This window comes from Nyctibius grandis, chromosome 2 (assembly GCF_013368605.1).
Source record: "Nyctibius grandis isolate bNycGra1 chromosome 2, bNycGra1.pri, whole genome shotgun sequence".
NCBI lineage: Eukaryota > Metazoa > Chordata > Aves > Nyctibiiformes > Nyctibiidae > Nyctibius > Nyctibius grandis.
Window position 1 is genome coordinate 59064108 of NC_090659.1, and position 15681 is coordinate 59079788.

Genomic DNA, 15681 nt, shown 5'->3' on the forward strand with positions numbered 1-15681 from the left:
TTTCTAGGGAAACCTGGATGTATCTTAGCTTGAAGTGACTCGCTGTGGTCTCGGCTCTGCTCCTGCAGTTAAGTTTTACCCCTCAGACAGGGCAGCCTGGGAGGCTGACGAAAGCCTTGAGAGAATTGACTGTAGTTGCCTTGGAAGCCCAAGTTTTTATTTATTGCAAGCCTTGAGTTAACCTCCTTGGCAAGCTGAAGTGATCATTACCTTAGTGAGTAATTTACAGGCACGTTAAGTCCCTTTTACAGTGCCAGAAGTCTTAAGGGAGCCTTAGACTAAGTGAAAATCTGATCTGTAAACCTCAGTTTTGTCTTTCCTTAAGAATGGAGGAAAGACTATGTCCCTGTGTTGCAGGGTGCAGTGGTTCAAAGTGTATTGAAATCCTCAGATGGACAGAACTCCTGAGTGCAGAAAGTATTAGTTTTGTTACGCAGGACTCATGTTTCTCTGTGGGTGCCAAATTAATCTTGTTTTCTTCTCATTTGCACATGTTGTGCTTTCCTTCAGCAATGGAAGACCCTGTTCTATGTATTTGAGTGTCTTCTCCCTCCTTAGTCCATCTCGCAGCAGGTCATGAGAGCAAGTGCCCACGGTTCGGTGTGAAATCCTGGTCTGAAGTGACACAACATCTGATTTTGTAGAAATACACTTGTTCCTGAAATGCCAATTAGCCAGCCAAGGTATGGGTTTAAGAACCTCAGTAATGTGTTTAACATTTCAGATAGCCTTCAGATTTTTAATTACTTCAACATTTATTCAGAGACCTGGATCCTGATACATTCTTCCTTAAAATATGTTTCAAAACAATTTTAATTACTTTAGAACTTGGACTTTGTACCTCTTACAGCTGGCCTAGATATACATTTCTTCAGCTGTTCTGATGTTTGCCTTATTTTGCTGTGTTTTGTGGTCTAACACACTGCCTCAGATCTGGGTTACTAGCAAACTTTATTCTCAAACCATGACAAAGAATACTGGAGAGTAAATAGAGGAGATCATGCCATTTCGGCACTTCAAGGAAGAACTGTTTGTTTGCCTCAGAAAGTACCTTTTTATTGAAAAAAATATTTTTGTGAGAGGAGACTAGAAGCAGCAGCAGAATTTTTCCTGTCAGGAATTTTTAATAAATGAGTGTTATTTTGATTTCACTTTCTTATGCTCTTATCATCTCAGTTATAGTTTTCTCCCCTCCTTCCTCCTTGATCCTGCTCTTCTTACATGTCAGTCACCTCTCTTGTCCCTAGTCTCTTCATCCTCTTAATGAATACCTGGCCAAGGAGCTAAAAACCAACATCAACCCAGTAACTCCACAAATCTTTCAATTCCTCTCATCTTCCGAAACTGTAACTAGCATCATGTCTGTGGGTCATCACTTAGTTCCTCTGCCTGCATATCATCACCTTTTCTTTGCAAGATGCCTCTTATACCTCCTTGAAGAGTGAGCTCTCCAAGACTCAGATGTTCTTCTCTTGTGTGCTCAGTCTTCAGATGACCCCTGGAAGCTACCAGCATATTGCTGGAAATCTTTGTCCTGAGCAAACAGGAGAAAAGTTTCCTGCTATTCACCTCCTTGCTATTCACATCCTAAAATCCAGATACTAAACTGTTTGTTAATTACAAATAGCAATCTCGTCTCTCACCGTTTTGCTGGAAATACTTAAATCTTTGCGTAGCTTCCTTTTGTGTGTTTTGAACCTTATTGATTTTGTTTTCTTATTGGTATCCTTTGAAAATCGGTTTGTGTTTTGAGTTTCTAAAACAGGTGCCATGCTTTTTAGCTGTTGTCCAAACTTGTATATCTTTTCCTTTTTGCAGTTGCTCACTAATGTTTTATTCATCCAATATTCCCACATTTTTTGGACCATACGAAGTGTTTCTCCCTGTTTCACACCACACCTTGAAAAGACAACTCTGGTTACTTCTTACGTGGAACGTTTGGCTTTTGATTTGCTTGATTTGCTGTTTTCAGACTTTGACATGCATAATTTTTTCCCTCTCTCGTATGTGTAGATTTTGCAGCCTTTATTCAGACAGTGTTACTCTTGGTTTCACTGGGAGTCCAAGTATAGTGAATGTATAATAGCTGCAATATTGATCTAGAGTGTGGATGGATTTTCTGCCTCTAGATTTATCAGATTTAAATACATTTGGCATTGTAGGGAGAGGGACAGCACAGAAAACACAGATGTCCCATACAGCATTAAAGAAGAACCTTAAGGATGACACATACAATCTGTATGTTCGGCTTCTTGGGAAGATCCTGTACCTCAAAGCACTATGTCTCTGAACCACCCTCAAATTCAAGACTAAATGAGAAGCCTGGTCTCCAAAATCTGCTGTTGTGAATGATATATAAGAAGACGAGTGGTATTGGCCATTCATACAGTCGTGACTGGACAGTGGTATTTGCGGTTTTCACGAATTTAGTTGCTGATTTGGAGCGTTAGATTTTCTACCAGGATTTTGTAGTATCTCTATAGGAATGCAGATAGGTCTTATTAGAAGGAAAGTGGCCTTCCTGATCCCAGGGGTATAAACATGCTATGAGCAGTGCTATACAGGGAGACAGAAAAAAGCTTACATTGACATTCAAAGAGTGCTTTCTATTATGCCACACTCAGCCTCTGCCAACCTATTACTGAACCAGAAATATTTCTTTGTTTATAATAATCCTTCTTTCAAATACTGACATGAAATATTTGCTGTCACGTGTAGCTTCTTGCCACCTAACAGGTTTCTTGAGCACAGAAACACGGGATATCTGGGTTACTTGAAGAATCAGCTTCAGTTGTTTAGTTATTAATGAGTTTTCTTCTTCCACAGGGAGAAAGAGGCCTGCCGGGACTACAAGGTGTGATTGGGTTTCCTGGAATGCAAGGACCTGAAGGTCCCCCTGGGGCACCAGGGCTTAAGGTAAGAATGTAAGCTTTAATATTTAAAACACACAGATTTCCCTAAATTGTTGTCCCTAGGAAAGACAAAGCTATCTCTTTTCCTTTGCAGGGTGATACTGGAGAACCAGGACTGCCAGGAACAAAGGGAACAAGAGTGAGTTCTAACTTACTTTTTTTCAATTCTGATGTCTGTGGGTTTATGTGTCTTTAACTCTCCATGGCTGCCTTCAAGTGCAAGACAGGGTTAGTCTCTTCTTTGGGTTAATCAATGACATCTCCTTATGCAGCACAATAATTTCAAAGTTCTTGCTTTTGCCTTTGAAGTTCTTTCTGCATTGGGCAGTGAGTGCCTTTGTCCATTTGCATTTTCACCTGGTACTTATCACTCCATCGACTGGACATGGCACTTAGTGCCATGGTCTAGTTGACATGGTGGTGTCAGGACAATGGTTGGACTCGATGATCCCAGAGGTCTCTTCCAACCTGATTGATTATGAAAGATTTGATTCTGAAACAGCACTGGTTTTAATATGCCTTTGATATCTTTCTGACATACCAAGAAGCTTTCTTCTGGCTTGAATATGAACCAACCTCATTACCTCATACAAAATTCTCCTTTATGTTTGCCATGTAACCTCCTTGAAGCACTCCAGAAGAGAAGCTGCAGAAGAGAAGCTGACACACCTATGAGCACATACATGTTAAAAATGTGCATAATGTTCAGAGCTGAATTAAAGCCAGGGACAAAGATCTCTTGACTTTGCCAGAAGAGGCTCTGAATATGCCTGTAACTTTCCTGTTGTCGTTTCAGGTTCATGTGGCACTTATGTAACACTTATTTTAGCACATTATATTAGCCAGGGCCATGTCTTTTGGGGTTTTGTGAGGTGCCAAGCTCATTCTGAGTATTTTCACATTTCGTAATGTAATGATGAAAGAGGATTCAGATGACTTGACCAGTAATGATGCACACATTTCCATCTTTACCCTCTTGTCGACAGATTTTCAAATGCCATCTCAGTTTTGTTCTCCATTTGCCTGCAGTTGCTGCAGCACATAGAATTTACTGAATCAAGTGCAGTTTCTGAGCTATTACAGAGGGGGTATTCTGCTAGATCAAGAAATCCTTCTTTCAGTCCATGATACCCTGGGATATCCCAAGTGTTAACGTAAATTGCCATCTCCTGGCAAATGTGTGTGGGCGCTACAGTGCAAGTAGACTGTGTTTTAGCAATTATAAAGTTTTGGAAGGTGCAAATATACAATCTGAGCACAGGATTCCCATGTGTCTTTTCTGCTTCATAATACATGTATTAGGAAATACTGCATGAATAAATAAGCTTGTAGGGTGAAAATGGTGTGCCAAGTCAAACTCCTGGTTCATTACACTGAAAAGGTGTTCAAGAAGAAAAAGTTATCTCAACATGATAGGTTTTTTGATAATAAGGATAAATTAATACACTGTTGTGGAGTATGAAAGACAGAGAAGCATCTTTACAGTGCGTTAACATCCTCTTCTGCTATGAAGAGGTGCCTACAGTAAGTTTCATTTCGGGAACGATGATTGTGAGAAAACAGCACCTCTGCATTCCTTTTTACCTGTACAAAAGGCTCTGGTCCAGGTCCTGTTGAAGGAAATCCATATTGCTGCTTAAAAAGTTAAAGAAATATAAAAAGTTGCTTTCAGTTGTCAATTACTAAGGTGCCATGTTTGAGAGGTTTTGAAGATTAGAGCTATTGTGTCAAGGAAGTTTAAAAGAAACTGTTATTTGTTTTTTGACTGTCACCACTGGAGATGCGACTTGGGCTGCAGCTTGTCATTGCTGTTTTGTGGGTTTATCATTTCAATTTATGTTTTTGTCAATTGCAGGGCCCCCCAGGAGCATCAGGCTTTCCAGGAAACCCAGGCCTTCCTGTACGTATGAAGTATATGTATTTTTACAAAGAACATCAAAGTTTTAATCGTGACATCTGACCTGGATTATTGCCAATATTGCTAATTTCTTTACTTTCTTTTCATATAGGGCATTCCTGGACAAGATGGCCCTCCTGGTCCACCTGGCATTCCAGGATGTAATGGCACAAAGGTGACATTTACATATGTTTATAACAGCATCTCTTGTGTTGAAATAAAAACATCCCTCAAGCATATGTTCCCTAAACAAAACCAATTTCTGTGTTCCCCTCAGGGTGAAAGAGGTCCAGTAGGTCCCCCAGGTTTACCAGGACTGAGTGGGAGCATAGTAAGTAGATTCTTTCATGCTTGATTCACTTGTTTCAGCCTTAATTTTTGAAATGCAAATGTAACTATATGAAATTATATAGAGTATAAGATGTAAAATATACAATAGGGAGGAAAAATAACATCCCATATGTCTTTTTCCACAGGGACCCCCAGGACCTCCTGGAATGAAGGTACATTTCACAGAATCACAGAATCACAGAATCACAGAATGTTAGGGATTGGAAGGGACCTCGAAAGATCATCTAGTCCAATCCCCCTGCCGGGGCAGGATTGCCTAGACCATATCACACAGGAACGCGTCCAGGCGGGTTTTGAATGTCTCCAGAGAAGGAGACTCCACAACCTCTCTGGGCAGCCTCTTCCAGTGTTCAGTCACCCTTACAGTAAAGAAGTTTTTCCTCAAATTTAAGTGGAACCTCCTGTGTTCCAGCTTGCACCCATTGCCCCTTGTCCTGTAAATGGATGTCACTGAGAAGAGCCTGGCTCCATCCTCTTGACACTTGCCCTTTACATATTTATAAACATTAATGAGGTCACCCCTCAGTCTCCTCTTCTCCAAGCTAAAGAGACCCAGCTCCCTCAGCCTCTCCTCATAAGGGAGATGTTCCACTCCCTTAATCATCTTCGTGGCTCTGCGCTGGACTCTCTCTAGCAGTTCCCTGTCCTTCTTGAACTGAGGGGCCCAGAACTGGACACAATACTCCAGATGCGGCCTCACCAGGGCAGAGTAGAGGGGGAGGAGAACCTCTCTTGACCTGCTAACCACACCCCTTCTAATACACCCCAGGATTCCATTGGCCTTCTTGGCCACAAGGGCACATTGCTGGCTCATGGTCATCCTGCTGTCCACTAGGACCCCCAGGTCCCTTTCCCCTACGCTGGTCTCCAACAGCTCTGCCCCCAACTTGTACTGGTACATGGGGTTGTTCTTGCCCAGATGCAGGACTCTACACTTGCCCTTGTTATATTTCATTAAGTTTCTCCCCGCCCAACTCTCCAGCCTGTCTAGGTCCCTCTGAATGACTGCGCAGCCTTCTGGTGTGTCAGCCACTCCTCCCAGTTTTGTGTCATCAGCGAACTTGCTGACAGTGCACTCTATTCCCTCATCCAAGTCATTAATGAATATATTGAATAGAACTGGTCCCAGTACCGACCCTTGAGGGACTCCGCTAGACACAGACCTCCAACTGGACTCTGTCCCATTGACCACCACTCTCTGACTTCTTTCCTTCAGCCAGTTCACAATCCACCTCACTACCCGATCATCCAGACCACACTTCCCCAGTTTAGCTGCGAGGATGCTGTGGGAGACCGTGTCAAACGCTTTACTGAAATCGAGATAGACCACATCCACAGCTTTACCATCATCTATCCACCGGGTAACATCCTCATAAAAGGCTATCAAGTTGGTTGAGCATGACTTCCCCTTGGTGAAGCCATGCTGAGTGCCCCTAATGATCCCCCTATCCTTGATGTGCCTAGAGACAGCACCAAGAACAAGTTGCTCCATCACCTTTCTGGGGATGGAGGTGAGGCTGACCGGTCTATAGTTACCCGGGTCCTCCTTCTTGCCCTTTTTGAAGACTGGAGTGACATTCGCTTTCCTCCAGTCCTGCTCAGGGCACCTCTCCCGTTGCCCACGACTTAGCAAAGATGATGGAGAGTGGCCTAGCAATGACTTCCGCCAGCTCCCTCAGCACCCGCGGGTGCACCCCATCAGGGCCCATGGATTTATGGACGTCCAGGTTGTTTAGATTGGTCCTGACCCAGCCCTCATCAACCAGACAGATTCCTCCTCTATCCATGACTTCTTCTGAGGCCTCAGGGGATCGGGGCTCATCAGAGACAGCCTCCAGCAGTATAGACAGAGGCAAAGAAGGCATTCAGTAACTCCGCCTTCTTTTTATCCTCTGTCTCCAGGACCCCCACCTCATTCATCAGTGGGCCTACATTGCCTCTAGTGTTGGCTTTACCCGCAATGTATTTGAAGAAGCCCTTTCTGTTGTCCATGACCTCTCTTGCAAGGTTTAATTCCAAGGAGGCCTTAGCTTTCCTAGTTGCCTCCCTACATCCTCTGACAACAGACTTATATTCCTCCCAAGTGGCCGGCCCCTCCTTCCACGATCTGTACACCCTCTTCTTCCACTTGAGTTTGCCCAGCAGTTCCCTGTTTAACCATGCAGGTCTCCTGGTACCCTTCCTTGACTTCCTACCTGTTGGGATGCTCTGATCTTGAGCTCGGAAGAAGCAGTCCTTGAATGCTAACCAACTATCTTGGGCCCCCTTACCTTCTAGTACCCTGTCCCATGGGATTTCCCCTAGCAATTGCTTGAAAAGGCCAAAGTTGGCCCTCGTGAAGTTCAGGGTTGTGATTCTGCTAGCTATTCTGTTCCTGCCACATGAGATCCTGAACTCTACCATCTCATGGTCACTACAACCAAGGCTGCCCTCAACCTTCACCGCTTCAACCAGACCCTCCTTGTTAGTGAGGATAAGATCCAGCAGCGCTCCTCTCCTAGTTGGCTCATCCACCATTTGCATCAGAAAGTTATCATCAACGCACTGGAGGAACCTCCTGGACTGGGGATGGCTGACTGAGTAGGCCTCCCAGCAAATATCAGGGTAGTTGAAATCCCCCATGACAACCAGGCCCTGTAATTGTGAGACTGCTCTCAGCTGCCTGTAGAAGACCTCATCACCGTCCTCATCCTGATCCGGTGGCCTGTAATAGACACCCACAACAGTATCACCCCTGCCAGCCTGCCCCTTAATTCGCACCCACAAACTCTCAACTCGCTCCTGATCCGCCCCTGGACAGAACTCAATACATTCTAGCTGCTCACTCACATAAAGAGCAACTCCACCAATTCTCCTTAGCGGCCTGTCTTTCCTGAACAGGACATAGCCATCCATGACCACATTCCAGTCATGCGAGGCATCCCACCAAGTCTCTGTAATTGCCACTAGATCATAGCCCCCCGACCGAACACGGATTTCTAACTCCTCCTGCTTATTCCCCATGCTGCGTGCATTGGTGTACAGGCATTTCAGGGAGCGAGCTGGGCACACCGATTTCACCCCAGGGGGATGGGAGGCCTCCTGGTCTACCTCAACACTAGAGCGTTGCCCCAGTGGTGCAAGCCCAGCTACTACCCCATCCCCCTTCGAATCTAGTTTAAAGCTCTCCGAATGAGCCCTGCTAATTCCTGTCCCAGAACCCTTTTGCCCCTACGACATAAACCTTTCCCATGTATCACTGTCACACCTGTTGTCCTATAAAACCAGCCATTATCAAAGAACCCAAAGCCCTGCCTGTAGCACCAGTCTCGTAGCCAGGCGTTAATAGAGAGAATCCTACTGTTCCATCCCACATCATCACCTGAAAATGGAAGGAGGGAGGAGAAAACAACTTGTGCTCCAGACTCTTTCACCAACCGTCCTAGGGCCTTGTAGTCTTTCTTCATCCCCCTCAGACTACGGGGGATATAAACACTCTAGGTGTGTTTATATCCTGCTTCTAACAGTAAGAGTTAGGGTGAACTCTACACCCTCTAAGACTAGCAGTCCTTACTTAAGGACTGAAAAATTGTACTGACATGTTTCACTTTGTACTCTGTTCTACAGTCCCACTAAATAAAAACAGTGGGGCGACCTCCAGTTAATAGCAGTTGAACATATGTGTTGTTCCATGCAGGTCTTAAAAGTGTAAGTATTACATGGATTACAACAGAAAAAAACAGTACATATCATTAATTACGTATAAGTAGTATGGTGGCCATCCAATTGTGCATAAAGATTTAGATAGTTTTTATGGTTCAAACATTTGTTTTGATATTGACATTTCATTTATCGAAATAGTTTTAAATAGATAATGTTTGTGGAAGAAGGTCATATAGCCCACAATATGAGAAGCATCCAACACATACTAAACAGTTTTTATAAAGAAAAAATTTAAACTAACTAACTGGGTATCTGTGCACATTTTGTGAGCTGGAGAATGAAATACTGAATGTCAACAGAGATCTTTTGCTCTTGAAATAAAGATATAATTTGGAACTGTAAGCTAAGTATAAGTCTAAACGTAATCTAAGATTTATAATGATGTGACTACCTGAAGTTGCCCTTTTCTCTTTCTCTCACATTAGAAAAACTGACTTAATCTATAAACACCGAAGTACTCAAATGTTTCTTCCCTAGGCATGTATTCAGAGGTACACAACTTCTGAAATAAAATCACCTACAATATTGCAACTTTGTACAAAAATGCAGGAAAATTGGATCTTTTGCTATCAAAAAAAGAGGCATAAAGAAGTGGGTAACAATCAGAATAATTTTCTGAAGTAAGACAAAGTGGATTCCCTTTCTGAAGAAAAAGGATGCCATAAATGGCTTTTATGTCAAAATTAGGTATAAGGCTGAAGATCCCAGCCTGGAAAAGAGATTGTGAGGTTACCACTTCTCTCAGCAGCCAGGTCAGATGCTCCAGTTGTGTAGTGACACTATAGTAGTGATAGATTCAGTGGGAAAATCTTTCTGATTACCCATTACAGTATAGGAAATCAGGGTATGAAGGAAGATTTGGTACTGGAATCTCTTCAGGTGGCTTTAAAGGACATTTGGCAATTAAGTTCTTAAATTTTAATGTGTCTTGCTATGTTTCAGCTGAATTAAAAGAAGTAAGGTGACTTTTTTTAAGTCAGCTTTCCAAATTATTCTGAACTTTGCCTAGCTCCAACTTTCCTTTCATCTCAATATTAGTGTTTTTGAATGTGTTTGAATGGATGTTCAGGTATTATTCTTTTTCTTTTCTTATTATAGGGAGATCCAGGTGAAGTGATTGGTCTTTTACCTACTAGTGTGCTAAAAGGTGATAAAGGCTTTCCTGGCCAACCTGGACTACCTGTAAGTCTGAATGATGGTTGAATAGCAGTGAGTTTAAATTAAAATTATATCAGTATCATGAAATTACCAATTAAATATCACTTTCTTATTATGCCATTTTAATTTTTCATAGGGTCCACCTGGAACTCCAGGGTTTCAGGGGCCAATGGGGCCACAAGGGCCTCCAGGAGATCCAGTAAGTTTCCTCTCATGGTGATTTGTGCTTTACTTACAGAGCTTTAATATAGGAAAGTTCTATACGGTGTGTATAGCCAGTGTTTGTTGGGATTTGGGATAAGTTATTTCCATCTGGTAAAAGTCCACCCAGTGTTTCTGGCTGTAAAAGTGAGCTGTGAGAGATTTCTTACCCTTCTGAAGAAAACTGAAAGTGATGTAAAGGAAAATGGTAGTACAGTTTAGTCAGCATTTGCACTTGCTGATGTGAAAAATAACCATTTTAATGAAAGAAAGGTGAGGACTAATATTTAGCATGCAAAACTGCAAAATAAAAGTCAGCAGTAAAGTTATTTTACAGTGCAGTACCATAGACTTTTTAAAATTGTCTCTTGTCTAGATGCTGATTAGGTCCAACACTTTTAACTATAAAACAATGTCATATGAGATATCTTAGACAGATTCTGTTTGTTTTTATTATTTATTCTAAGTTGTGCGTTATGGACAGTAACAGAAAAAGACTTTACATCTTGATTTAATGGAAAGATTTGCATTTTTGCTGTCTTTATAGAGTAAGGCATTATTCCAACTAGTGTACTATGTACATGTATATGCTAAAATGTACTGTCTTGTAGGGTCCCCCAGGGCCACCAGGACTCCCAGGCGAGAAGGTAAGACTCTTTATTATAAAGATAGTCTATTTATTTATTTGGCACACAGTTCCCCCAAAAGCTGGAAATGAATGGTCCTAAAGGAGTGGGTTTTTTACACTTTGGGATCTATTTTTGTGTCTTAATGGGCATCATTTTCAATCATAAAAGAGATTTTTAATGCATTTTTTAGGTTTTTATCAAATTTGTTTGTATCTGTTATCTCACTTGATCAAATCAGTAGTAATTACAACATTCTGATTATTTGAACTCATTTAAAAATGTCAAAATTTTCAGTAAAATGTTGAAAAAAAGAGCAGACTGACAATAAAATCTGATAAATTTCATTCTATATATTTTTTTCACAAATTACTCACTTAAGAAAACAGCAGAAAGGGTTAGGATATGATTATTTATTTGTTTCATACATACATTTAGAAGACATATCCTGTCTTTTATATCCTCTCCTAACTTTTGCCATGTACAAAATACCGTCATATATGTGTATGTATGCATGTATGCACTGCTGATAAAAATTGACTAAGTATGTGTAATTTTATTTTCAGGGCTACATGGGCTTGGGCTTTCAGGGTCCCAAAGGTGAAAAGGTAAGTCTCTTTTGAAAAATTCTAGAGAACAACTGTCAGAAATATTTTTGATACTTTGTTTTAAATAAATATAGTGTTGGAATCAACCCAAGGAGAAAATCAGCATTGTAATTTTTGGAACACTTGAGTAAATCTGTAACTTACACCTAAATGAAGAAAGGTCATGAGTGGTTACAGACTTTGTTCATGATAGTATTATACCTGACATTAATTTAGGTCATTATCCTGTTTTCCAGTTGTGACTAGTACCAACTACTTTAATTTGCAGTACGCAGATCTGGAAACATTTACTCTGTATATTAGGACTCACCATGAGATTTGTTTGATATCAGTTTAGTTCTGAGGGATGAAATTTAATGTGCTGTCCAGAATTATCAGAATTAATTGTGGTAGGACTCTTGAGGGCCCGTCTGCCTTAGTTAGGATTGGTAGTGTATACTTTTGAAGCAGAGCTTTCAATTGTCCCCTTTTACTGTGATTTGACTCAACCAGGAGCAGTTTTCAGAGCACACAGACCAGTTTACTTCCGAATGAAACTAAGCCAAAAGATGTGCTCCAGGATCCCATTTTATTCTCTCAACCAGCATCAAATGGGAGGTTAAACATGTTAGGTTTAATGTGTTACCTCTCCCACTGAGAGGTCTAGGCTAAAGTGCCTTATGTTGCACTTTCAGGAGCCAAGAAATTCATGTAGTCATGGGTTATTTGGTAACTTGATAGTGTGTCTGAGCCCTTCTCTGGAAGCTTCTCATGAATGTCATTGGCAGAGGCCTTTTGGAGTATAAGTAAATTATGTAACTTAGGTGGTGTTTTTTTTATCCACCACCTTATTTATGTATTTGGAGCCACACTGTTCCTAATGGTTAGAATTTTTTGCTCCATGACACATTGTTGAGATTAGCTTGTTATCATAAAAATTCTTGAAAAGTGTTGGCCATAGAAGCATGTGAAGATTTCCTGGACTCCTCAGGTTAGTCTTTAACGAAAAATAAATGGTATTGATATGCATTACTGCTTGACAGAAGTGTATCAAGTCTTTTTGAAGATGTTTTACTGTAAAAGATAGTGCTTTTGCATTATATAAGGAAATGAGGTTCTGACTGTGCTATGGACACATACATACTAAAAAAGTATGATCCACGCTTACCATCTTGAAGTCGGCCTTTACGGACAGTTATAAAGCTGGTGGAACACTATAAGCTTTGACTAACATTTTCATTCAGGCATCGACTTTCTGCACCTGACCTCTTTCCTCCTAATCTCCTTCCTCCTAAAGGAGGCACTAAGAAGCTTTTGTTCTATTACAATAATTAATTGGATATGCTCCTGATATTCAGTATTAATCAATCTTCACCCTAAAAGGAAATTCAGAGATCTTTCTTCAGGGTAGTCTCTGTCTGTCACCCATTATACAGTTGTGTCTCCTATAACTGTGTATGTAACCCTTTCTCTGATTGATTTAGCTGAAATGAGAATTTTTAAAAAAACATTTAGCTATATTTTTAAAAGTGAGTGGTAGTTCTCTTTAATGTTGTTGGTCTTAGTAATGTTTTTTCTCAGTGTCAGTACTGTTTTCAATGGAGTATCCTGGATTTGGTGTTGACAGGGAGAACAAGGGGTAAGGGGCCCCCCAGGCCCTCCAGGACCAGCACCACATATGAAAGAAAAAGGGACTGAAGTAATAAAGGGAGAAAAGGTAAGATCTTAAATAATTGATCTTGTTGTGCTCTTCATTAAAATATGATCAATAGGAATTAGCAAAAAAAAGTAAAACAGGAAAAAGAAAATATTAAGTCACCTACAGCCAATTTTTCAAAAATTTCTCCCTGTTTTACTTCATGAATGAATTTTGATTGTCTTTCTAGGAGCTTCTCTGAAAAATATGTGATAAATGCATAAATAATTACATATAAATAAGTAACACACAGCAGAGGACTTTCTGAGGAAGTACAGTTGATAAGCATAGTCCTGTAAACACCAAATATTCTAAAAGTTAGAAATAAGTAGCTTATACTGGACTTCTCATATACAGAATCACATTCATGCAATCTGAGTGCTAATGAATTTTTCAACTATTGAATTAGGCAGTCTAAGCAATACAGACTAGTATAATAGACTGTCTTAATGGATTCAGATTCTATGTTTGTCTAACTTCTTACACAACATACTAGTAGACATAGTTCTTGAACTGGAGAACAGGGTTAAATGTGCTTTTGCTGACATGAAGCATTAAATGATTTACAAGCTAAATGAATAATGGTTAAGATTTTGCTTACTAATCTGTATTTTTTTATAATTTCATTAGGGTGATCCAGGTGAAAAGGGTGAACAGGGATCCCCAGTGAGTATTGTATAGATTTTTTTTTTATTACTATATATCTTTGTTTAGCCTGCACCCAGGGCTAAACAATAACCAGTTGCTCTACCACCCAAGAACCCTCCCCCAGCTGAGAAAGGGAGTTGGGAAAAGGAGGGAGACTCATGGGTTAAAATTTAAACATATTTAATAAAATAAGAAAACCAATATCAATACTAATACAAAAGACACAGAGTTATACTCAGCCCATAGATTGGTGGCAAGTTCCTCCAGGAATCACAACCATTGAAGAGAAAGAGGGAGAAAAGAGCAAAATGCCTCCCCCCATCCCCAGCAAGCTTTCCCGTTTATAATGAACCTGACGTTAATATTATGGAATATACCTGTGGGCCAGCCTGGGTCAGCTGCCCTGGCTTTCACTGCTAATGGCCTTGATCACCATACCACAGCTGGCCACAAACGGAAACAAAATGTAACAGAAATTGATTCTATAAATTTTATCCCTGCAAAACCAGGACACTATAAAAATTGTGAAGAATGTGATAATGGCTCTGAATATCTTTATAGCTATTTTATTAAAGCAAATTTACTTTTGAATTTGGCAGTATTTTTAATCTGGTGTGTATTTATTTTCCAGGGATTTCCAGGTTCAGGTTTCAAAGGAGAAAAGGGTGAACCTGGGAAGCCTGGTCCACGTGTAAGTATGCTCAACTTCATCAATACCATAATTACAGTCGTCATATTGTTTCCATAAGCTAATTAAACTTAGTAACTGGTAGTGAAACAGCAAATTTGATATATTTCAAAACAACAAGTTTTGCTGTAGGACAGGTGTACAAGTCAAGGTAGTAATAACATACAGTAATATTAGTATGTAACATGCTTTCAGATAACTAAAGATACCTAACAGTAGCTTGCAGTGCTGAAGGCAAAGGCAAGACTCCCATTGATCCCAATTGAAGCAAGATTAAGTCATTCCAGAACAGAAGGAAAAGCAAAGCAAAACAAATCAGTCGTAGGAATGACTTTAGCTAAATGGAACGTGTTGAATTTATTCCAAATACTCGTACACTCAATCTACAAAATAAGCCTGCTTAGCCTAAAGGTACTGTTTCTTACAAAGACAACGAATGGAGCAAAAAATGTAGGTGACTGAGATACATTTGCTTGCTGGTTTCTAGCCTGACTGTAGATACTTGAGGCCATAAAGTCTGTTACATTTACCTAGTCTGACATAGTCAGACATATCATAGTCTCATCCATACAACTTCTGCATGAGTCACGCTATATCTTCATAGCTGGGCTGGTAGCAAAATTAAACGTTTTCTACATGCAAACCTATCTAAAGTATTGTTTCTCAAATTGTGGGTCTTCATAAACTGTTAGAAAAAGACCCAGCATATCTATAGGCATTGAATTGTGCTTCAATCTGAAAAAGATAAAATCTTCCTCTCTACTATACTTCAAGGTCAAATGTTCTATCATCCTTTCAGTAAAGATATGTGATGGGATTATCTTTGCTACCATGTATGCATTTTTACTCTTACAGTAAATGATGGCTTGAAAGCTGGAAGAATGGAGAAATGTTGGCCTAGAACTTGTTGACGAAACCAGAGCTTCTTTGATTTGTTCAAAAATAATAGCTTTCAGTTTCTGCAGAGTCCCTGAACAAAGTTTCTAAGATATTTTATATATAATTGGTGCTGTTCAAGGAAATCATAGCTCCTTCTGAAATTAACATAAGGCTTGAAATATGAACAGATGTTAAGATCTGATATTCTAGTTTCATGAAATGAAACCATATGATTAATTCCAATCACAGTGTACATTTGAAAACTGTCCTGACTTTACAGATCATATTTTTAATCAATCATTAAAAAATAGTTTTAACCCTTCTTTGTAAGACACC

General features: G+C 40.2%; 1 protein-coding gene across 1 annotated transcript in view; it reads left to right on the plus strand.

Annotated features, from left to right (window-relative positions):
* The window catches only part of COL4A1 (collagen type IV alpha 1 chain), a 143192-nt gene that overhangs the window by 81551 nt on the left and 45960 nt on the right, over nt 1-15681 (plus strand). Inside the window, exons 3-15 of the mRNA XM_068417484.1 lie at nt 2827-2916; nt 3007-3051; nt 4768-4812; nt 4922-4984; nt 5087-5140; nt 5286-5312; nt 9961-10044; nt 10157-10219; nt 10833-10868; nt 11414-11455; nt 13062-13151; nt 13761-13796; nt 14410-14469. Of these exons, the coding sequence (XP_068273585.1) occupies nt 2827-2916; nt 3007-3051; nt 4768-4812; nt 4922-4984; nt 5087-5140; nt 5286-5312; nt 9961-10044; nt 10157-10219; nt 10833-10868; nt 11414-11455; nt 13062-13151; nt 13761-13796; nt 14410-14469 (735 nt within the window). The remainder of the gene's footprint in view (nt 1-2826; nt 2917-3006; nt 3052-4767; nt 4813-4921; nt 4985-5086; nt 5141-5285; nt 5313-9960; nt 10045-10156; nt 10220-10832; nt 10869-11413; nt 11456-13061; nt 13152-13760; nt 13797-14409; nt 14470-15681) is intronic.